Source organism: Pezoporus occidentalis, unplaced genomic scaffold (genome assembly GCF_034315485.1).
Source record: "Pezoporus occidentalis ecotype Australia unplaced genomic scaffold, CSIRO_AGI_Poc_V1 ctg133, whole genome shotgun sequence".
In the NCBI taxonomy this organism is placed as follows: Eukaryota; Metazoa; Chordata; class Aves; order Psittaciformes; family Psittacidae; genus Pezoporus; species Pezoporus occidentalis.
This window is the reverse complement of record NW_026913136.1, coordinates 933,122-957,933: the sequence shown is the minus strand read 5'-3', so window position 1 is coordinate 957,933 and position 24,812 is coordinate 933,122. Positions and strand designations below refer to the sequence as shown.

The window sequence follows — 24,812 nt, the reverse complement described above, 5'->3', positions numbered from 1 at the left end:
CTCAGCCTGGAGAAGAAAAGGCTGCATGAAGACCTCATAGCAGCCTTCCAGTGTCTGAAGGGGGCCTACAAGGATGCTGGAGAGGGACTCTTCATTAGGAACTGTAGTGATAGGACTAGGGGTAACAGATTTAACCTTAAACATGGGAAGTTCAGGTTAGATATAATGAAGAAGTCCTCTACTGTGAAGGGTGGTGAGGCACTGGAATGGGTTGCCCAGGGAAGCTGCGAATGCTCCATCCCTGACAGTGTTCAAAGCCAGGTTGGAAAGAGCCTTGGGTGACATGGTTTAGTGTGAGGTATCCCTGCCCATGGCAGGGTGGATGGAACTAGATCTTAAGGTCCTTTCCAACCCTAACTATTCTGATTCTATATACTATGTCCCATCTAGGCAAAACCTGACAATAACGCCCTTTTTTCTCTTTCAGATACTTACCAAAAAACATGGCCCTTGCCAAATTCTTGGAAAGAGTGTGCTTGTGATGTCACACACATTGTGTGAGAAAAGGAAATCATCAAAGACAGCGCTTTCCATGAAGAACCCATAGCACCATATGTCTCTTCCCTCTCAAGATGAAAGAGTTCAGTGTTCATTACAACTAGTCACAGGGCTAACATAGCACTTAGGATTATATCATTTAAGTCTTTCTCAGTTAAAACCAGTACCTTTAATATCACTCCAGAGCAGCCTGCTTAAGAACTTGAATAGTGTGTGGGTGGGCCACATTCAGCATCAGTTCATGAACACAGCAGGAAAATAAATAACTTAATCTTTGGGAAGAAAGAGACAAAGTTGACAGCATGTGAATCGGCGTCAGAAGTATCAACCTGTGTTAGACTTGTTTAAATTGTGCTGCCGCAGAAACTACACTGCTACATCTCTCAATCTCAGAAACGCAAAAGTACATTTAGAAAACTAGCCTCCCCTGAAGAGAAGGGAAGAGCTCATCTTGCATAATTTGGGGGCATTGATCATGCATGCAAAAGACACTGGTGCCTTTCAAGCGCTGTAAGTAAGTAACCATGTAACACTAGAATGAATAAACACAAAGATACTACAATTCAGGGCACTCGGGAGTTTCAATGCACTTCAGAATAGCAAATAATCATACAGAGCGCTGCACTGATGAACCAGATCAAGTTTTTGCCAAGAAAAAACTTTATCTCTTTTTTTGCCCATAAAGGTTGGACCAAGTAATCCTTGAGGTCCCTTCCAACATCGTATTCTATGATTTTATGAAGGCTATCCATAGATTTTGCTATATTAGATACAGACTTGTATTTTGAGAACATTACAGCATACCACAGAATTACATTACTATGCACATTTCCATCCTTTACATGAACATATTACTACATGCTACAGATGACAGTATTATGCAGGGCACACAGGTACTGACATGTATTCAGTTTTAGGTGTTTGTTGTTTTGTTTTTTCCTTCACGCTGGAGCTATCACTTACAATACAATTGCCCTCCTTTTCCAGTTCTTACAAGCCTGTTTCTACTACTGTAGAAGGATGAATGGTTCCCTTTTCAGACAATTTTATTTCCTCAGTTCTATGAGGTTTTGGTTAACTAGCCTGGTGACTCAGATACTGGTCATGAAGTGGCTGTCTTTAGCACAAGACATTAAAGAAACCTTGACTATACATCATGATTCAAGTTCCCATAATCCCTTCAGAGCAAAGGGTTAATACCAAGGCCCTACCAGTTTTCCAGCTCTGGTAATTACAACTGGACACTAAGCTCATGACAGCCAAAGGCAAAACACTCCTATTAAAAAATAAATACACAGAAAAGAAACGATCAGGTGATCCGGGTACAGAATCACAGTATATCAATTAGCTTGCAGCCCATGCCATGTTGCTTTAACAACACTGAAAGTGAAGTACATACGATTAGGACAGCGCAAATTAGTTGACAAGCTGCAAATTCCTACTAAAGGTTACCTTGCAGCAACAGTCTTCAGTAGATATATTCACAAGAATCAGGAACTAAGGAAGTCAAAAGCTTTTATGCCGTTAGTGTGAGATCTGGTACTGACTGCTTTAAAGAGACAGAACCTGTTCCAGCAGCTCACTCTAAACAAACTGCAAATGAAATTTGTTCATCCCATCCTGAACTGCTGCACACACATCCCATATTTCTATTTGAGAAAGGCCCAATAATGCTAGCTGGCTTTAGCCCATGATGCAACTTTGTAACAGAGATTTTTAAGTACCAAAGGCCAACAGAGATTTTTAAGTACCAAATGAGTACAGGGCAAACTCTCTTATGAAAACACCCACTGCTTCCAATAAAACTATGTAACATCTCAAATACACCCACTTGTACTGTGAAACTGAGCTAAAAGCACCTGTGTCTGTTCACATGGAACTCAGCATTTCTGCATACCTATCTCAGTGATTGGCAACACTGCAATTACATGAATGGTAGTAAAAGAAGTCATCTGCTAAGCAATGTGACTTTATTCTAACTGACCTTCCATTAACCTTTATATAATTTATGAAATTTTCTTACACCTCTTCCCACCATGGTACTGCATTTTGCCAACACCACATATTTTCCCATTATTGTGTGAGTAACCTCAGTTATAAACAGTTATTTTCCCAAGACTATATTACTAGGAACAGCAGTTTCCTAAAGTCTTCAGTCCTGAAGCTATTTCTCACAGAAAATACAGAGATACTTTCTATAACATAACTAAGCCTGCATATTGCAAAAACATTCCCATGACAATATAATCACAATATACTTCAATGTACCTTAAAAAAGCAACAGAACCCAAGATAAATGGTCTGAAGATCCTCTTTTGCAAGCCAATGAAATGTTGAACCATTTTTTGTCACTCTTCTTTTATAAGGTATGACAAAGGGCATAGTGTCACACCTTTCATGCAATATTGTCATCATAAATGGAAGTCATCGAGAGATGACTTCAAGGAGAGGAGACTGCTAATTCAGGAGAAAAAATGGGATTCTTCTACAAATCCACTACACTGCTTTTCCAGGGTGAACATCTATAGGAGTTGACATGGCCGTCTTTAGTTTCGAGAATTAGAGAAGTATCAGAGGATTGGTTGTTAGCAGGTCTCATTATCATTAATGTAATATATTTATAAGACACAAGTTCACAATACTGGCTTTGGTTTAAGTAATGCTTATGAGAATATACCGAAATCACAGAATAAAACAACCATATATTCCTCAAAAGAAACAAAGCAGATTGTATGATAATGTTGAGAAAGAGGCTTTATAATATACAGAACAGATAAGAAAGCTGAAAAACAACAAAGCTAAAATAAGAAATACAAAACTCTAAACAGAAACCAGGATTTGCTAAATGTTATCCTAACATTAAATGGAGGAACAATATTTGGTTTCCTTTCTAGCAGTGCACTAATTTTCATAAACACCTTTCAGGATTGATCTATGTCTTACTTTTAGTCAAGACCCAGAACTGCCCCAAAAGTCTTCTTTGTAGCAAAAATGCCTGTCCTGAAAAGCTTTTATACATACAATTTACATAAAAATATGCATTTATATGTACAAATGTCTTATGTGTGTACTATGTGGATGTATGTATGTGTATATTTATACATTAATACATTCACAAAGACATACTTATTGTATACCCATATACCATAATATATTATATATATACATACATACACACACGCACACACACATGAAAGCTGCAGCAGAATTTCTGAAAGTTTTTTATTTCTGCTACAGCTGTACTTCATCTTTCATTACATGCCACTGACACATTCTTTAAAAGCACATTAAATCAAAATCTCTTTCAAATTTAAAAGAAACACGCGTAATTATATTATTATGAGACTAAATTGGTGTTGCTTTGTTATAAACTTACCATCACAAGAGCAAAAAACCATCCTGAAAACCAATTACACTTAAAACTGAAGTCTGAAGGTGAACAGTTGTATTGCTCACATACTTGAGGCTTAAATCTGTAATGGTGAGGACAAGAACAGTTCTCTTTACTTCACTCTGCAAGTTTCTCTCTTGAAACTGTTCAGTCTAATGTGATGAGATTCTTCATAGGCCTGGTAACAACTGCATGAGAAAAGTGATTTTTTTTGGCCCTCACTGTTTTGACAGTGGGAAGACATCAACTGCCCATAATGTTCCAGGTTTACCTAATGTGCTCACAGATCCTCTGTATAGACCAGTGACTTCCAAATAATGCAGAGAACTCACAGTATGCAAAACTCATCCCCCCATATGCCCACTCCTATGGACGATATTCCACACACAAGTAACGTGAGAGACAGGGAAGGTACGCAGAGAAGGAAAGAGGCAAGCATCCTGCCTGCTGCTATGGTGACTCAATATAGTAAGCCTTTTCAAGCTCCTTGCCCGTTACACTATCAGCCTCACCCACCTCTTTCCCTGCCATTACCAGCATCACAGAGTTTTTCCTCGTATTTTTAATCAAAAGACTACTATTAAAGTATTCACAAAAGCTACCAATCAGCAGAAGACAATGAAGAGCTTCTTGCCACTTCTTGACCCCCCAAGCCAAACCATAAAGAACCAAGTAGCTTACTCCCATCCTTGCTGCCCTTATACTGCCAACAGCGTTCTGAAAAACACTAAAAAAGGATGCATGGCTGCACTGTGTCTGAGTGACCACTCAGCAATTGAAGAACTTCTTGTTTATGGAATCTGATATTATAAATAACTGAAATACACCATCTTATAAATTCACTGCTGATATGCAAGGTATTACAGATTACATGTGGGTAAGAGGAAAGATTGTAACTTCCATTCCAGAGGCAAAAAGTCAAAAAAAGCGCACAGTTTAAGAAGCAGGAACATTTAAATAACACATAACTTACCTGCTACTGCTTCCTGCTCCTACTTTCTTGCTGTCTTACTATGTCTATTGTATCAGCTCAGACTTAATTCCCTTAGAAGTCTTTAGTTAATGTACCATTTCAGACACTGCTTTTTAATATTTGCACCAAAGTGCTGACAAAAACTTACTGCCAGTTTTGTATTGAAGAACATAAATTCCTCAACCTCTTCACACTGCTTATATAGTCACTTAGCCAACTGGCCTGTAGTGCCATTTATTTTGAGCAGGTGTTTTGTATGGGACATCAGAAACAAAGTACCTTCAAAAGCCAACTCAAAATACAAATGCTAAGTGGAATACAGTCATGGCCTAGCACAGAAGAAACCTGTAAGTTTTCACTATTAAGTAATTTCTCATAATATTTGCTAAATTTCACTAACTTGTAGCATCTTCAGCAAACCAGCAAAACATTTCCCACAATCCGCTTTAGGATTCTCATTCTGTAAATTTAAGTATTATCAGTAGGCCTTCAGAAAAATATAATTGGCATCTGATTAGCATAAAAGCGCTGCCCAACTGTATTGTAGACTACACATTACTGTACATAACAATAAGTGTTCCAACATACAGACAGGGTGTACGCCCATTTGATTAGTACTAGGAATATACCAGTCACTTCACACTAAGGTGAATAACAAAACCTTTTTTTAATAAAACTGGCATATTGCCACAACAAAGCCAGTGGATTTAGACCAGTAAGAGTCTATCAAAACAACTCCAGAAGTAATTACTCAGCAATAAAAATGGACATGTATTAACAATAAAGGGGAAAAAAAGTGCTTTCAGGGAAGTCCATGGCCATGGCAGGGAGGAACTAGATTATCTTAAGGTCCTTTCAAACACTAACTATTCTATGATTCTATGATTCTAAGTATTTCTCTTGGATCAAAAATGGCACTAATCAGGACTTCCAAAGCAATTTATCTTAAATTTATTATACTGCAATTCAATTTCGAATTTGTTTTAATGTAAAAAACACCAGGCTAGTTGCAGTAAAGAGAAGTGGTTCATCATGCTGAGCGCATCTTTTTAAATGTCAAATACTACATTTCAACAGGAAAATGTACCTGATTCCTAACTGGCCCTTTCATCTTTGATTTGGAAGCCATGTAGTAAGTTTTAGACTCACCAAAGCTAGTATCAGTCTAGTAATGAAATGATGTTTTAAACTAAGGGCACCATGACATTTGTTCCAGCTCATGTTTGAAGATTTTGTTCCATTTAAGTATTTGTGTAATTCAGATCACAAAATCAGCTTCTCTTTCAATCTGGGAAAAGCATTACATGCTCCCAATGTTCAAAGAAAATAAAAACATTATTTTTGTTGAATTTTCTCTCAAACACAATTTTCTTTAATGCACTTGTTTCTACAATCAGCTACTTTTCTGCTCGTCACTTTGGCTTCTATGTTATGAACTAAAGCAAAAGCTGCAGCCATGCTTCACTTCTTTCATATCAGAAATGCAGAGAAAAACTAAAAAGCTCAGAACTCCTGTTAATGACAACCACAGACATTTTGAAGATATCAACCTAAATAGTGCATCTTTAGCAACGAAGCTGTAAGAATTTTCCTGTGGCCTATCACCTTTAAAATCCTCTTAGCGTGCCATACGCAAAGTGCAAAGGAGGTGACTAGATTTTATTCAAGTTTCACATAACTCCACTGACTTCAATGGCTTTATTACCACTTTCAGCTTTGCCATGAATGCAACCAACACTAGATCCTTATGCTTTACATTGAATTAAGTGGAGTTATTATAGTTTAACTATAAATCTGTAGGTCTAACTTTGTTTTGACCAAAATATCCAAAATATTATGAAAGCCATATGAAGTTATGTATAATATTCTAATGAAAAGGTAATTAAGATGCATGCTAAAAGGTCAACAAAGAGAGGTCACGAATAAGCATGTATTTTTTCCCGTTGTAGAAACTGAGAGCTGAGGTTCCAGCTGGATTTAACAATGTAGGTAAGATGGGCTACACAGGACTTTTAGAGGCCAAATGTATATGAATATTGCATTGGACTAAATGGAAGCTGTGCCTTAGCAAAATGAGAAAGCAGTGTCCTAACTAATGATTTTGGCTTTTTGGGTGGCGAATGTAGAAGAAACTACTTAGATGCACCTAGATATCCTCAACAAAATTTATGCTTCAGACAAAACTATGTCAATGCTTTTACAACACCAAGAATGAATTTGAAACTTTGCTAACAGGAATATTTTTAAATACATTGTAACTTCTATTTGCTGACTTCTTTTTTTCCCAATTTGATAGGATTTTCAGGTTTTGATCGAAAAATGAGTAAACAGCAAAAATAGTCATATAGTGCATTATTGAGGTCTCCTTAAGTACATTTTATCCTGACAGATTAAAAAAAAGGAAAAGCAGTACATTTCTTAAGTCATAGAAAACATTTTTTCACCTTGTAAGTGGCACTTAAATGAAACTAACATGATTGACAAGTACCTCACAAGCAAGCCTTGGCAACACTTAATGCAAGTCCATCTCTTCGGTGTTTTAAGAAAAATTCAGTCACAACTGTTTGTCTTTGCAATAACTCCTACAAAGCTCATTAGTGCCAGTCTTGGTTTATCCCCCCATGTTGTGCATTTATCCCTGGGATGCATTATCAACATGTGGCACATGTCCTTGACATGCACAGAAGAGCTGCACCCCAGGATAGCAGCATGCATGACAATAGTGTTGACTCTTACTCCTTTATGGTTGCTGGGATGTAACGGAGAAATTTAATAACTGTGACAGTAGGCCTTTAGGTTTTTCCTTGCCTTTCCAGACAGTGAAGCTGCACAGACACTAATGAAAGGTTAAATGAATAGGAATAGCTGACAAGAGGTACAATAAAGAAGGGACTTGGTAATCCACAGACACTGAGCAGAGATCCTCGGCTCAAGCAGAGAAAGGACAGCACATCGTCGAATCACAATATTTAAAACAGCTTGCTATACACAGAGGCTTTTGTGTCTGGGTACGTGTCTGGCTTTGGAAAAAAAGAAAAGATACTGAAAAGAAATTTCAGCATGGAGCACTTTGGCAAATGTCAGGTCACAAAAAGGGAAAAATGTTTTGTGTTTGCTGTTACATCTTTGTATTCAACATTAAAAAGCACTGGCTAAAAATAAAAGCACAAATCACAACTTTCAAAAGAATGCATATTTGACAAATATGATAAAGTTGCAACTGATTCAGTGTGATTCCAGTGACAGCATAATGTGTGTTGTACCTACACTCAGCTTCATTTACAGCTGATAACAGTCTGTAATACACTTTCATACCATCTAAAACTTTCCCCATAGCTGAAGAATTCTAACAGGCCTAGCTTCCTAAGTTTTATATGCAGCAGAACTGTAGACATAACCAATTGTACAGTGCACCAGACCATGGTGACTTAAAAACTTTACAGTGGTAAGCTTATGCGATTTGATTTCTTTTAGCTTGTGACTTTAAAATCAGCATTATGAGCATTCTGTTTTTCATAATTAAAAATAATTGCAATGGCCAGCCATGTTTTTAAAACTTCTCTAGCTTTTTATAGTATTCTACAAAAATTTAAGTACATAGTTAAACATTGTAACTACATGGGAAAAAACAAAACAAAACAAAACAAAAAAAAAAAAACACCAAAACCCCAAAACTCTCTAAAGTAACAAATCAGAAACAAATCTGATTGAACTTACCCAAATTTGTGGGTTTTTTACATAAAGTATTTAAACACAGAAGTGCTGAAATAGATGCTGCAGATGAAAAGAATTCTCTCAAACCCCTTGATTTACCTGGAATAAGAGTATTTGCCTATGTATATGGAGTATGAAATATACATATTTATAACGTGGTGAGAGTACTATGGAAAGATTCTAAAATGAGAGAAGCTCTTTGAACAACCACATTAAATTACAGAAGAACTCCTGAGTGTACTAAGATTGTAATAATCAACAAATAAAGGCTTTTACTAGCAAGGCACATAATTAGAGCTACTGTGCAAGAGATAAAGGAGACAAATCTGGTAGTTTATCTCACTGGATCATACAATTTACTTAAATGGTAAATAAGTTTGTCCAATGTAATGCTTGCAAAAGCTGCCATATGAATATTAAGCAGCAATTATGATCAATGCCTTTTCAGAACACGTATGTCAGAATTTAGGTGAGATGAAACTGACACAGAACACAAGGTTTAAACAGATGCTTTTTATTAAGCTATGTAAAATGCTACTCCTCCAAATTAAATACAAGTTCCTGGCTAGATTAGGAAGTGATACACATTTCTAAAATGACAGATACAACCTAGTTGTTTTGTGTTTTCCTAACACATACTAATAGTGGATATCAAATCACATCAAAAGCCCTGTGCAAACCTGTAGACTGGAAATCAGGACTCTTTCATTAAACAATATTCAGTTAACAAAAGACTTCAGATTCTTGTGACAGTGTTCAATGTGCAAAAGGAAAAGGGCCACTGTCAGAAACTCCCACCTTTTGGGGGAAAAAAAAATATAAATTTTGGTTTTGCATAAAATCCAGTGTTTCACTTGGAGTTGTTTTAATGTAATTACTTTGCTGTTGGTCATTTCTTTTTGCCTGAAATTGACAGGATCTGCAGTCAGCCCAAATCCCACTGACATCCATGTATATATATGTAAGGTAGAACAAAGCCTCTTCAAAGCCTAAGTAAGTTGTAAACCTTTAGCTCAGAAAAAAGTTAGCAATCAGCCTTCCCTTATTCAGAACACTTTTCCCCTTTGTCTTACCTATTGCATATCTAATAAAATAAAGAAGCTCTGTCTAGCTCTTCAGAAAAGCTTAACTGATCAATGATCCTTTACAGTTCCTTCCCATTTTTAAAAGCAATACTGAGAGAGAGATAGAGCAGTATTTCCCTTACATAATAAGTGTACTTGTTTTCATTCAGCAATGTTTTCAATTCTGTAACTTGAAAGTATGTGGATAATATGTGACAACATCTGCGATGAAATACAGAACATTAAATACTACTTATTATTGTGCAGCATACTAAAGACCCTCTTAATTTCCAACTCACATTTACTAAATTCTAGTTAGAAATCTTACATTGTTTGGCAGCCTAGCCATGTATGTACTTGAACACACACACGCACACTCCATTCCATTTTCCAATTACTAAGAGCAGAAGAATATAAAAAAGAATGATAGATAATACCATAGCCCCATTTCAGAACCCAGGTTTTTTAAGTACAGAGTGTTCTAGTTCAAAATCAATGTTGGTATACACTGTTTTTTCCAGAGAACCAGTAATGCCAGTAGTAATTTGCTGACTATATTTTCACCTACCATAATATTTACACATACCATTTGTAATGGCTTTTATTGTTTAATCTCCACTGCATTTCAGCATTGGATACTATGGTATTACAGTTATTTAGAAGGCTATAAATAACATATTTGGCATGTGCAATTGATATTTAAAATGTCTTACGACAACTGTAAAAGCCTCATTACAGACTAGCAAATCAGTTCTAATAAGCAAGTTCAACTGACAAATACCAAAGCAAACCTGCAGTCTATGCTGCAAGCATGTTTGTTTTATTTAAACGATACACATTTAATGTGGTGTGCAACGGACCATCCATATATGGATGACTATAAATAAGACTATAAATAAGAAAGCAAACTTCCAAAGTAATACAGCTGTTTTCTAAAATAAAACTTAAAAAAAAAAGAATTCTGAATAACCACAGAAAGAATAGCTCACGTTCCCCTCCCCCTCTTATGAGCTAGTGTCCAATTTCTTCTTTTCTGAACAGCTGTATTATCCAACTTAAGTTGCTCTGCTAATTTCAGTCCCATAAGGACTAACTTGGAAGGCAAAAAAGTACTAGAAAAGATCAATTTGCTGGGAAAGATCAAATAAGAAAACTGTGGGGACAGCACCAGGTCAGAGTGTGAAGAACTAAGCAGACCTGTTCTTCATTAACTTAAGCTCTCTTGGGAGGTCACACACTACCTGTCCATGGGCTTATTGAACCGCCTAACCCTCATCTCTGTACCATTCTTCTGGGCCCAAGTGAATCATATCCTGCTGCTGACAAGTTAGCAGGGGACTGCGGCTGCAACATGAAAGTACTTTTCTTTCTTGTCTAAATCAGGCAGATTTTTGAAAAGACGACACAGCACTGACTTGTGACATGGCAAGATGAAATGAGAGGTCTGGGCTGGTCTTCGAGCTGTGCAGATAAAAGTAATCAAATGACACTCCTGGAATGCAAATTGGCATTCTTGACTGCAGCAATTGCACAACCATGAAACATCTCTGACAGCAAGCAAGATTAGGACAAAATGTTATGTAAAGCACTGAACTCAAAAACGCACCAGAAAATTCAAACTGTAACACTTACATTTTAATATACAGTCATCTTTGCTTTTGTCTGTTCCTTTACTTTCTTTAATATAATCACACACACACCCTTCACAAATACCTCAGTAACAAAAATTCATTTTGGTTAAAGGTATAGATCTGCTCATTTTCCCCCCTAAAATACCATAGTGTTGTATTCTTACAAAATAACACCAAGGCAGCGTTTTTCTGTTATATGTGTAAGATGTGTGCTTAAGGAACACTTTCACAATCTCAGGTCTTAACAGAGTTTCAAAATTTGCCCATAACAAATTAGTTTATAAATTACATTTAGATTTTCTTTTGCATCTGGATCAGGTAAAGATGGATAATTGGAAATATTTAGTGAATAAATTTTAAAATTCATGTGCTTTAAAAATTTAAAGCAGAACATATATAGACATATATGGTTCATTAATACCAGCCAGCTTAAAATGAAACTGCAGTGTATCACACAGCTCATATAGCCCATTAAATTTCAGATTAAAAATTCCTGCAATTTTTGAGGGCAAGGAAAGTTCCACATGCTTTTACAGGAACTTGGTACTCTTGTGCAGACCTGCTGATCAGGCTTATTAAATATTACTGTTTGAAATGAACTCAGTAAACTGTTAACATTGACAAAAAATGCTACCCCATGTTAAAATTCATCTATGGAGATGGGTTATGACACAGAAGGGAAATGTAAGATAATGAAAAATAAAAGCCCACGTCCACTGAAAAATATTTCATTAACTCCAATGCACAGCTAACATACCAGTTAAGAAAAAAAAGTATGTAGTATCCTGCTTTGATTTCTTACTTAAAAATAGCTTCAAACCATTTTAACTGTCGGCCAGACATACACACAAAAAGACACTCTTTGCCACTTTAATCCTGGGTACACCAGATTATTACATGATATCTTTTGTGCATCAATTTTACAACAGCTTAACTCTAAGGTAAATGGGAATCGTCATAAATTGCATGCTGCTTTCAAAACCACTTTCATTTCTGTCAGCGTTACTGTAACCACAGTCCTGGGCACATGCTGCTTCCCCCCCCCCCAATTTTTTTTTTTTGTGTGTGTGTGTTGCCTACATTTGACAGTTGCATCTCCTACACTCCAATTGTGGATTTGATCACTGAAACAAGCCATGTCATGTTAGGAAGAGAAGAAAATACAAATAATCCATCTCAAGCTCTCCATTCACACAGACATACACTGTATCTATAGTTTGAGTGCTGTGTATACATACATACACATACACGTATGTATACACATGTATACATACACGTGCGTGTGCATGTGCATGTATGCATATTCAAAGCGCACACGACAGATACGTAGCATCCCTGGAGCGAGGTGAAAAAGCTGACTAAAAGCAATGCAGTAGTCAGAAATTGAAAATACACTACTTCACTGAATAAGGGCTGATCACTGCTCAGCACTGAGGTCAATCCACTTGTTAATAGGAACAGTTATAATTACACGTTTAGGCATGGCTGTAAACGTGCCTGTTCTTCGCAGCTGTTTAACCTATCTTCACATCACAACCCAGGCAAACAGTCAAACTAGGTCCTCGGTCATTGTAATTTTTTTATTTTTAAATTAAGAGATCTTGAAAGCCCCAACCCTGCTTTGCAAACCCCCTGCTGTAAAGGAGACGTACATTTGCACAGCGCATGAAATACGCAGGAAAAAACTCGCTCGAAGTTGCTTTTGGGGGCTTCCTCCCTCACAGCGCATCAGCCTAACTCTGCAAGTTCTGCTAACAGCCACTGATTGGAGAGGTGCAAACTGCAAGCGCATGCACAACAAATATAGTTACAGAGGTAAGGTGGATTTACACTTCTGCCTCCCTGCCGCAGGCGTTGCTTCACATGCACACAGCTCCTTGCTCCGCTCTCAAAGGTTACCTTACATTGTGTGCAAACCTTAGTCATTTCCGAGCAGAACGTGGTGTCCAAAAGAGACCAGATCACCGTATGTCCTATTCAACCCCACTCCACCTTCACTCTCCATCCCTACGTACGCACATTTTTTTTAACTTAGCCCCTCATCTCTAATGGAGGTAAGGAGGCGGTAAAAAGCATGTGGCCATCCTATTTCAACCCCCCAAACTCACTTAAAACTTTAGCACAGCCTCTTAGTCTTTTTTTCCCCCAATCCACGCAGCACAGGACTGGTTTATTTATTTATCATCCTACTTCTTCTCTTTCCCCGGCTCCTTGTTTATTTGAAGGCTGAAGCACACCGGATAGCGAGCTGGGCTGCTTGTGTTACTGCACAATTTATTAATCAAATCAAACCAAAGTAAAAGCTAGAATGAAAACGAAAGGCTGCTGGAAACTTCTTACCATCTCTGCATGCTGGTTGTCAAGTGCACCCCCTGTCTCTCGATCTCCTCTCAGCGGCAGTGCCTGCACCCTTCCTTCTGCCTCTGGGCTCTCAGCGCCTCTCGCTCTCTTTCCCCCTCTCTCCTTCTCTACTACCACCCCCCGCAACCCCCCTCCCTTTCAGGTGATTTGAGCTAAAAAAATAGATTTTAAAAGTAAAAATATTCCCCCCTCCTCCACCACCCCTCCCTCCCCCCTCCCCCCCCCAAAAAAAAAAAAAAAAGCAGGAGCGAGAATCTCTCTCTCCGCCCTTTTTCTCTCTTCCAAAACTTCAACCCCCAAAGTTCAGTCCGAGCAGGAAAGACGAAGGACGAAAGAAAGAAAGAAAAAAGAGCTTTGGGCAGAGAGCTGGAAGTGATGGAAGGAGGGACCCAGGTTCGGGTCAGAGCCTCCACAGGTTGGTTAGTTGTTGGGTTGTTTGGCTAGGGAAGGGGAGGCGGCGGGGTGACGCTGCGAGTAGGTCTGCGAGGGCAGCGTTGCTCCTCCGAACCCCACGCTCTCGAGCAAGGGAGGCAGGCAGAGAGCCTGAGGGAAGGAGTACTGGGGGGAGGGGGGCGGGGGGGAGAGTGTGGGGGTGCGAAAAAATTACCCCTTCTGCCTCGTCCCTCCCGCCCAAACTTTCTGTCCCAGGCAGGGGCTGCGGCAGCGGCCGCCCGCGCCCACAGCTGTCAAAAACGCCCCGCGGCTGCCGCCAACTTTGCGGTAAGGGCGACCGGCGGTGCCGCGCGGGGATAGCCGCCCTACTGCCTCCCGCTTCCCTCTTCCCCCTTTCTCCTTCCCGCTCCTCCGCCCGGTTCCTTCCCGCAGCGGCTGCAGTCTCTCCCGCTGCTTCTCACTTACGAGCTCCAGGCGCTGCTGGAGCGAGCGGGAGAGAAAGTAGCTAGGAGAAAGGTGGAGGGAGGGCTGAGACAGGGGAAAAGACACGACGGAAAATAAAGCGTAGCCCAGAGGAGGGAGTAAGGAACCGAGGGGGAGAGGGGAGAGCGTTAGAAGGGAAGCGAAAAGTTAAACAGATGGAAAGTTTTCGCTTGTGGTGCCGGTTTCCCGCTTCCCACCCATTGCTCCATCAGCTCCCGGGGCTCTGCTGCGGCGGCGGCTGCTGCTCGGTGTGGGATCTGAAGAATTTTTTTGTCAAAGGGTGGGTTTTTTTTCGGCTGGGGGGGGGGGGGGGGGGAAGGGAGGCGGGAGGAGGTGAGCGGTCACGGTTGTACGTTTGCAGGGAACAGACAAGAGTCACATCTGTGTGTGACACGCAGCCAAACCGAGCGAAACCCTGCCCCAGCGACGCCGCCGAAACGTAGGCGCTGCGGCCCTCCGCGCGCAGCCACACAACGGCCACCGCGCGCGCCACCCCTGAGGGAGCGCGCGCGCTGGGAAGGTGGCGGGGGCAGTGGGGAGTGAGCGCCGTTCCGCGCCCTCCCGCGGCCGCACACGTACCACCGGGCGCTGGGCTTGACCCGGCGCAGAAGGTAGGTGTTGACGTTAGCTGCTGGTCGCGGCGGCCGCCTCCCTGCCTGGTCCGCGGCTCGGCCGGAAAAGGGCTGCGGGCCGCTCGTCCCCGGCTTGGCGCCCTTTCTTCCCCTGCGAAACCTTCCCTTATCCCCGCTTGTGGCCGCTTTAAAGCATTCTCCTGCCTGTCCCCCGCTCTCACGGCGTCGAGGGGTTGGGAGACACCTAATACGCCGCCTGGGTTGCTGGGCAAAGGGAAGGTGGCGGGAGGCTGTCATGCTTTAGACGTGCTATAGATACCGGCAGCCGAGCCTGTTAGGCCACCCCTCGTGTCCTGCCTGTGAAAAAATGCACTGGGATGCGCTAGTTCAACCCAGATCGGCTCCCTTCCGCAGCCTCTGTATAAACACGAGAGTAGGAATGACTGTTTAGAAAGTGAGCATTAGGAGAACTTTTCAGGTAACATGAAATACAAATACCAGGATATATTGTAATCTCCCGTTTGGTGTGGATGGACATTTTAATGACCGCACTGGCACATAGGAGAATCGACAGATGAGTCAAGTGTGCGAAATAGGTAGCTACTTAGCCCTTCTGATTTTATCTAATCTTCTGAGGACTAAAACTACATTGGACTCTTTAATGTAATGAGCAGCATGTCCCTGTGAATCACCAAGTTTCTATGCTTTTCACCATATTTTGCCATCTTTGTGCATTTCCAGTGTATGTTGGAAGAGGGAAGGGTACATTATCTGTATCAATATCAAAACCAGCTTTTCACAAAAACTGGCTGGCTATATGTCAACGTTGTGTGTGTTTCTGTGGAAACTTAGTTGTTTTCTGGGTATGTGTCAGGTACCTTCATTAGACATAATATTATCAGCTTATGGAGAGGATTTTTTCAGTGTCCACACTTGATCAGGATTAATTTCGAATCTTGAGCTCAACGAGCATGTTTCAGGCCCTAGACAGCCATTCAAAAGGATTTTGCATTTTTTGGGATTTAGTTGTTTGGGTTTTTTTTATACAAGTTCCATGACCAACTTGAGTAACTTGTGGTCATTTAAAATTTCACAGGACTAATTAAGCCATGATTTGCTGTGTTTTCTGTCAAAAGCGAGAGATAAGAAAAAGCTAGTTAATTATTTCGGAGTTGCATTTTATCGCACAGAAAAACGCGTTTGCCCTTTTGAACCAGTGAAGGGCCAAAAGTTGCCAAAAGATTGTGTCCACACAGCCCTCTAGTGGTTAAAGCCCTATCAAGTTCACATCCGTGTCTTCTCATGAGGAAGGGAGGGTCCAAGCTAGCTTGATGCAGATGAAAAAGGAAGTGCTGCAACCTTGGCTCACAGAAGGCATGGTCACACGGTGAAGTAAAGCTATGCCATGCCCATTATAAGGCGAGTCTGTGCTCATACAGTTTCACAGGAGTGATTCAAAGGCTGTAAACATACTTTGTGGAAGAAATTTGGAAAAGCAGGTTTTCTTTTAACCGGGGCTAGGCATTTGAAGGACATATTCCTATATGCACTAAACCCAGTAGCTTACAGTGATAATAATCTATATCGCACACTAAAAAAAATTACCTAAAATCTGAATCTGTTTCTTCAAAGAACCTGTTAAGTGTACCACAGTTATTAATAGCTTCCTGTTACTTTATTGTCAAACATTTTAAGTCATTTTGTAGGAAAAAACTAATAAAGCCTCATGGGGTCATTCCTTTGTTATCTTCCTTGATACTTAATTCAGTTTTTTTAAACCTCCCTTTTTTTTTCTTTCTTTCTTTTTTTTTTTTTTCCCTTCCATCTGTCAATAAGCCAGTAGCTTTTGTATTGACAGTGCATTACAGCCTCTTGAAAGCTGTTGAGGAGGTAAAATAGCTGGAGGCAAGTTGGCTGTTGGGAGTTCTGATTCTTGGGTTGACAGTATGGGATTACGGGATAAACATTGTGGAATAAGACATTTCTGCTCAAAGAATCAGCAGCAAAACAGCTAACTGGTGACATTAGGATATACACTATTAGTAGACTAAACAAGCTCCATGCTTTTGCAAAATTTTGCATCTTTGTAGTTGCATTTTTAGTCACATACATAGTAGTGTTTTAAATTTGCAATGTCTTTGCTTTCAAATTTCCCTACTATGTGAGACATTCTGAGGTAAACCTAACAAGATGGGGCCCTTGTTAAAATACTGTACCATTCACCTGCACAGTGATTTTTATTTATATTGCTGTGGTGACTGTGACATCAGCACATGTCATAGATATTGCAGAAAATGAGAACATATCTCTCCTTGTAGCTCAATGAACACACCTCAGAAAACAGTGTTTGGATTCAAACCGTATTATCAGGACTGCCTTATGACATCTCAAAGTGTATAATTATCTTAAATTTTGCATAAGGGTTGCAGGGAATAGGATCAAAGCCTAAACTTTGCCTTGCCTTTTAGACTAACAGTATTTGTTAGTGAAGAAAGCAGTGCCTCTTAGTTCCAGCCTCATCAACGGGAATATTACAAGTACTTTATCACCGTAGTTGTTCTTCAAAACCAGTTATACCCACTATAAAGAATTAATAGTACTCATTGGTCTGGGATTAATTAGCATGAACAAAGTTAGTTGGAAAAGTAATTTTCTTCACTTTCATTTTGATTTTCCAGATTGGAGCACTGAGAAATTGCAAGTTTGAGATAGAGTCTGAGTAGGAATTGCAGCTTGAGAGGAATGGAAATATAAGTCATCCAAACTGTGATGTCTCCACATTGTGGTATTTCTTGCTGTCTTGATCTTCCTACTCACATAAGGAATTTGTGGTTCACTTGAATCTTCTGCCCATTTTGCAGACCTGGAGGTTCTGTCCAGAGGATGTGCCCAACCAACATAGCAGAAGTGAGACTTAAGGCACTAGTAGCATACAAGAGGCTACAGTAACATAACAAACTGAAATCCTCCATATTTTGATGTCTGACAAAGTGAGAATGAGCACTTCTATAGTTATTACACTATAATTCAAATGTAAATGAAATCTACAGTTTGCCAGTAGAAAGAATCTCCAGATGAGAAATTGCGTCGTCTTGATAGAAAATTTATGTTCTCTAATCCACAACTAGTAAAGCAAAAAATCCAGCATAAAAACAACCATCAACATTTTAGACCAATACCATTATGAAGTCTTAATATTTTTATTAATTTTATTAATATTTATGGATGTAACATCTATATGCATATTGAACATTTATATTAAATTCCTGTGCTCAGTATTACTGTTGATTTCATTTACATTTAGAACTTTCTAACCCCTGTTAACCAAGTGAAAAAATGTAGTACAAAGTTCATGGAAGTGTGTCAAATAATAGCAGATACTTTAGTTTTCTGAGTCAAAAACCATTTTTGTCACTCAGAGAATTTAAGATCAGCTAATCCCCTTGCCCCTTGCACTAAAATACGAAGGTGATTTGAAGTCTTTCCAGCACTTAAGTATTTCTAGATCCTCTCAGTCATAATGGTGTTTGAGATAAAAAAAGGTTATCTGCAGCATATCCATCTTTTTTCTTTTTGTACCATATCCTCTGTACCCAGTCTTTTCTGTCTTCTAGAGGTTGCTACCGTACAGTTTGATTTATCTTGAACTTTCCCAAATGCATTAGCAGATGTTCTTAAAGACAAACGTACTTCCAGTACTTTATGAGCTCAGTTGAAAGAATATATATTAAAAGCAATAGATACAGATGCTACTTTGTAGTACTACAACAGCTTTTGTAAGGGACACTAGAAGGTTTTAAACATGAGCAAAGAAAACTGTTCAACCCACTGTAAAGTGCAATATGTTTCAGCAACTTGCTTAAAGTAGTAAAGCAAAAATACATGGTTTGGATCTGTTTGTTAGTTCTATGGTCATAGTTTCTCCAATGAGAATATACACATTTACATTTAAAAGCTCTCTAGATTGAAGTTTCTTCTTTCTATGTTGCCACTTCCAATCTCTGTCCATCAAAATTGTTTTATATAGCTCAGTAATTGCTAGTCAGAGACCACACGTAGTGTTCTATATGCATTCTGGAATATGTCTCAGCTTATCTCATATAACACTTGAGGGTATTTTTCCCAAGTGAGTCTCAATGTTTTTCAGTTCTCTTAGTGTTTTACCATTTGTTTTCCTTATATTACTCCATTCAAAAGTGATTGCCTTGGAGAGTTAGCTGTAAGCATGATGGGAAAATCTTTCTTTTTTCTCATGCAGTTTAACTGCTTTAGTGTTGAACTTTAATTTTTGATGGGATTTTACTTCTTTTATCATAGTATCTTACAATGAGCATTTCTGCACTTAGTTTGCTTTCCTAAATGAGTTTTAACAAATAAAATGCCCCAGTCACAGCTAACAATGACTGGTAACTCAGCATCTTAAAAGCAACAAAAATATCAAATGTAATATTGCATGGCAAGTCACAAAATCTGTCATGTCCAGTCTTGAAAGATTACTGCTAAGATTTCCCTACTTTTGGCAGAATAATTTTTCTGCTATTTCACCTTGCTTAAATGGATGCTACGACCTAAGCTGAATACAGTACAGAACATTAAAGGAGGCTTTAAATAACATGGCATAATGATTCCTGATGCATCATAACTTCTTTATTCCTTTTCTATTTTGTTTATAATTGCTTCAAATATTAAAATATAATTTGATCTTCATGTCAACAGAAAGAAGACAAAAGAGTTGACAAAATCCAAAAATACAAAAAAAAGAGACCAACTTCTAGATTTCAAGCTCTCCTAGAAGAGGATTCAGCTACTCTTAACAGCAGATATAATAGTTCTTGTTTGAACTTGAGCTTGGTTCTAAGCCTCACATCAAAAGAAGTAGTTAAAATGTCAAGTTCTCTTTCTGCTCTTTAGCATAAAAATACGTTGTTGACAACATCTACTGGACTTCTTTTCTTTCTCACATTGTGGCCAGGTGCAGTAGGAAAACGAAGGTGTAGACTTTGCTATAGGCATTGTTTAAAATATGAGGAATGTAGAGAGAAAGTAGGAAATGAAAATAGTTCTATCCAAAAAACTACTTTCCTTTTTATAGTACTTTTTTATCCATGCACTTCTACCACTGGATCATAGGATCATCAGCCAAATACTGTTTGGAATTGACAGTGCTATCCAGATAGAGCTCTGAATTTCCTTTCTGTCCTTTGGCTGCCCCACTTCCAGTTAGTTTGATTTCACATCCAAAGGGTTGGTCTTGGATCTTGGAGCAATCTCTCCAAATCTGTGTATGCTGTAGTTGAATTTTCTGAATCAAAAATACGAAATTGACTTCATCTGTATGTATGTATACATACATATATATATATGTGCATGTGAAATTAATAAAAAATATATGCTATGTGTGAATGGATGTACAAGGAGAATAAAGGAAATACAGAACTGTTGGCTAGGTGGTTCTTTTTAAAATTTCAAAATGTGAAGTCAATTCAGAATTCAAATGTGGATCTTTTAGTATTGATTATGCAGGGCAGGACAGTCGTATTTTATTTCAAGGAGAGAAAAATGTTATTTTCTGCTATGAAAGTTAATTTACAAATATACTCATACAGACTTTCTGTAATCCAATGTAACAGTACTGTCAGTGAGTATCTCAAAGCAGAGCTAAATATGAAGAGGACTGACCAATGGCTCTAAAGAAGAGTCAAAGGAAGCTACCATTTGAAGAACTGCTAGAAACAATTATTCATGAAATACTTACCCTGAAAGGCTGGCTATTCTCAGAACATGGCATCAGTAGCAACTGAGATTCTCTTTGTAAAACTATACTGTATATGGTGAACATTTTAATTTGACCCTCTATTTCTGATTTCTGAGTTCCATGTGCTTGTATCCTCTGCCCTATGTCTTCTGCAAACACACTGTATACAAGCAAAAGACTTATTTGTGTTTGGTACATGTAAGTAAAAAAAAGTTGGTAATACTCTGATTGGCTTTGTGATCTAGACACCATAATTTGAAATGTTCTAACACTCAGAATCAAAACAATTATAATAGTTGCTGCAAAAAACTAGAAGGCATAAAAGAAGCTAACCTCCTCAATCTCCCCACCTTCTTCTTTCTCTGAAAAAGTCTAAGGTGACAATGTTGTTCCACAGACCACTGAAGTCAAGTTTCTTCTGCCTGACCTGTTACTGCCAATAAATGAGTGTTGCAGTGGTAGCAAACTTAGTGTGTTACTACTGAAGAAGATATGCCACAAACTGTGAGATGAAAACTCTGACAACTGTTCCAAAATCAAAATCTCAGCCGCAGTTACTCAGCATCATTGGTCCAGTGACACGACTAGCAAATACTTGAACTCAAAATACCAGCTTTACTACTCCATAGTGTATAACAGAATGATAACAGAATAAGCTGGATCTTCAGATCTATATGCCTAGCAGTAACAGCCTTGTTGGTTTTGGTGGCCTGGAAAGTACATGAATCCAAGCTTTATTGTCAGTGCCTCCCATAACATTATTGCTATTTCCTGTTTCAGCCTTTAATAATGCAGGATAGGTTAGGGTTTCAATGTGTTTTCTTTTTTTTTTTCCTTTTCCCTCTGAAAGTTTAAGGAATGGTTGAAATACAGTCCAAGTCACATTTTTAAAAGGAAGCTGGATAGTTACTGTCTGCATTCTTGTAAGTCATTTCACATATTTCTCTTAAAAGACAAGTACTTCCTTGTAACTTCTTCAGCTTCTTTGTGTTACTCCTTTACAGACCAAATTCACACACACCCCCCACCCACAGAGGCATTACTTACTACTTTGTAAGAGATGTTGATGAAATTGTAATCATTACTTTAAAATAGGAGCTAAAATAAATCGTGTATATGAAAGAAAAGATGATCTTTGACTGGAGCGCCACATTTATGCAGAGGAAAGACAGACATCTGGTCCTCCACATACAGTTTTAGGAGGCATTTATTCAGAAGACCTGTTGCAGAAGCATACCAATGGACACAATTTTCCAGACTGCAGAGGAAAATCTATTCATTGAGAATTCAACTCTCACAATACCTCATTTCATGACAGAAGGCATCAAACAAAAACATAATGAGCTATTTCTAGCTCTTATAATACTTCACTCTATTTCAATCATAGAATAGTTAGGGTTGGAAAGGACCTTAAGATCATCTAGGTCCAACCCGCCTGCTATGGGCAGGGACACCTCACACTAAACCATTCCACCCAAGGCTTCGTCCAACCTGGCCTTGAACACTGCCAGGGATGGAGCATTCACAGCCTCCCTGGGCAACCCATTCCAGTGCCTCACCTGGAATTTCTTCCCTATATCCAGTCTAAACTTCCCCTATTTAAGTTTGAACCCGTTACCCCTTGTCCTATCATTACAATGCCTACTGAAGAGTCCCTCCCCAGCATCCCTATAGCTCCCCTTCAGATACTGGAAGGCTGCTATGAGGTCTCCACGCAGCCTTCTCTTCTCCAGGCTGAACAGCCCCAACTTCCTCAGCCTGTCTTCTTACAGGAGGTGCTCCAGTCCCCTGATCATCCTCATGGCCCTCCTCTGGACTTGTTCCAACAGTTCCATGTCCTTTTTATGTTGAGGACACCAGAACTGCACACAATACTCCAGGTGAGGTGTCACAAGAGCAGAGTAGAGGGGCAGGATCACCTCCTTCGACCTGCTGGTCACGCTCCTTTTGATGCAGCCCAGGATATGGTTGGCTTTCTAGGCTGCAAGCGCACACTGCCGGCTCGTGTTCATTTTCTCATTGGCCTTATTCAAAGCAATTACTTGCCTTATTTGAAACAATTTCACTTACCTCCAACCCTTAAAACTCTTTATGGTATTGTTACAAAGTTTAGGTCAATAATTTAGATTCTAAATTTAATCACTGATACCAGGAAAATAAATCTGTCAATATAATGTAGCAGTAGGTTACTGGTATTGTGCTTTTTAGGTGAAAAGCAAGTATTGTGATGGTGAGCAGGAGACAAACCATTCAGCATCACCACTGTATATGGCAAACAGAGATATGTTCATTTTAAACTGGATGCATGCAGGCTGTATGTCACCTTGAATCAACGGAATTGCAGAATTTTGGATTCGGATGAAATCTCAGGATTTCTAATTTGTTTTGAGACAAGATTAGTATGTGTAGAACATCTCTAAGAGATAGTGGTCCAGAATATTTTTTTTTTAAATCATATTATACCCTCCATAAGTGACCTACTCCAGTACTTCACTACCTTTCGGTTCTCCTAATAGCTAAACATAATACTTTTTTTTCCCTGTAAATAAACTGATTACTTCTAAACAAACTGGTTCCTTTTTGTCCTTATCTTAGACAGACTTCATAGCAGACTTCTGAACACTGGAAAACCTTTATCATGTTCTTTTCAGACTTCCACCTCCCCCATAGATCAAACGATGCCTTTTCTTACCAGCATTCCTCATGGATTGTATTTCTGAAAACTATTAGCACTCTTGCTGCTTTTCCCTAAGTACTACTCAACTTACTATATAGGTCAGCAAGTTTACTGGACTCATTTGCAAATAGTTCTTTAGCTGAAGCTTCACATGATGCATATACAATAGAGTAATGACCTCATGTGTTTTATATATAATGTTCTTAGTAATACAGCTCAAAATGGCATTTGCTTTTTAATGTCATACTCATCTACTCAGTTTGTGTTCCACTCTAACTTATGTATCTGTGTTACTGTGGTCCACAATATTCAATAAACTTTTATTATTATTATTATTTTTATCTTACTCTGTGGTATTCTTTACCAGTTACTTTTAAAGAGTCCCTTCTTATCTGCTGTTGGTTTATCAAGGCCATTTAAAATACACTTTAGTCTGTCATAAAAGTTGTAACTAAAATTATGATCAACCTTAACAATTGTCAAAATTCCTCTGTTCCAAGAAGCCATGACATCTGTTTCAAGACACAGCTGAGCAGGTAGTGACCCTGCTCATCCAAAGATTGCCATCTCAGTTATGAAAGCAGTACAGATGTTATGAAGCATCACAGAAATCAGGCTAATAAATGCTTTTACATCACTCTCAAAACCCATTTTCAATAGCCTGGTAGGTCTGTGAAGAATTAGCTTGTAGTGTAAAAAACCTATCCATTCAGGTTTAAACATAGCCTTGCCAATATAGCACACTGAAGTTACATCAACAAAACAGTAAAAACTTGTGCCTTCTTCTTTATCTTCTAAGAAAAGAAAATTTTCACAGACCTTTCCAGGAGAACAATTTTTGAGAGTGCTAAGCTCCCTTAGGCTTCACATAGAGTTGTTCATTTGCTTAACAGTAGCAAAAACAATTAACATAAATAAAAACTAGCTCTCCTGTAATGATGTATTCTTAAGTTTAAAAAATTTATTTCATGCATGGGTCCTTCTTTGTAAAATCACCTTAAGAATGACAACAGTTCATAATTTTCTTGCTGAGCATCTTCAGAGATTCTTGGGTGAATGATGCCATATTAGACATGAAGGTGCCTGTTTGGTCAAGTATGCAAAAGCAGGGAATCAAATTGAAGTCTTAAGCACTGTCTTGCAGACCACTAACCACAGTAAAGACATTTGGCTGGCCTAGAACTAACATGCAATACTTAAGTCATATCTAGACTGGGGATTTCTTAAATCACTGTATTCTCAGGAAGCAGTAATTTTTGGTCTGAGGGCAGGATGATTGTTTTGTCTTCTTGACAGAAAA

The 24,812-nt window shown here is 38.9% G+C and overlaps 1 protein-coding gene and 1 long non-coding RNA gene across 8 annotated transcripts in view; one reads left to right on the top strand and one right to left on the bottom strand.

The window, feature by feature from the left end:
* The window catches only part of BNC2 (basonuclin zinc finger protein 2), a 341,698-nt gene extending 326,949 nt beyond the window's left edge, over positions 1–14,749 (bottom strand). For 3 of the 5 annotated variants that reach the window (XM_062608994.1, XM_062608998.1, XM_062608999.1), the window contains exon 1: positions 14,706–14,749. In XM_062608994.1, coding sequence (XP_062464978.1) covers positions 14,706–14,717 — 12 coding nt within the window. In that variant the 5' untranslated portion in view covers positions 14,718–14,749. Of the gene's footprint in view, positions 1–13,611; positions 13,763–14,705 lie in introns of those variants that run through there. The other 2 variants (XM_062608996.1, XM_062608995.1) reach the window with 2 other exon arrangements.
* LOC134158752 (uncharacterized) lies at positions 14,109–21,199 on the top strand. Of its 3 annotated transcripts, none has more exons than XR_009962891.1 (3): positions 14,109–14,606; positions 15,396–15,558; positions 17,759–21,199. It is a non-coding gene; the product is annotated as an uncharacterized LOC134158752 (long non-coding RNA). The 3 variants fall into 3 exon arrangements; XR_009962889.1 differs by having other exon boundaries at positions 14,109–14,788; XR_009962890.1 differs by having other exon boundaries at positions 14,112–14,352.
* Positions 21,200–24,812: the final 3,613 nt, after the last annotated feature.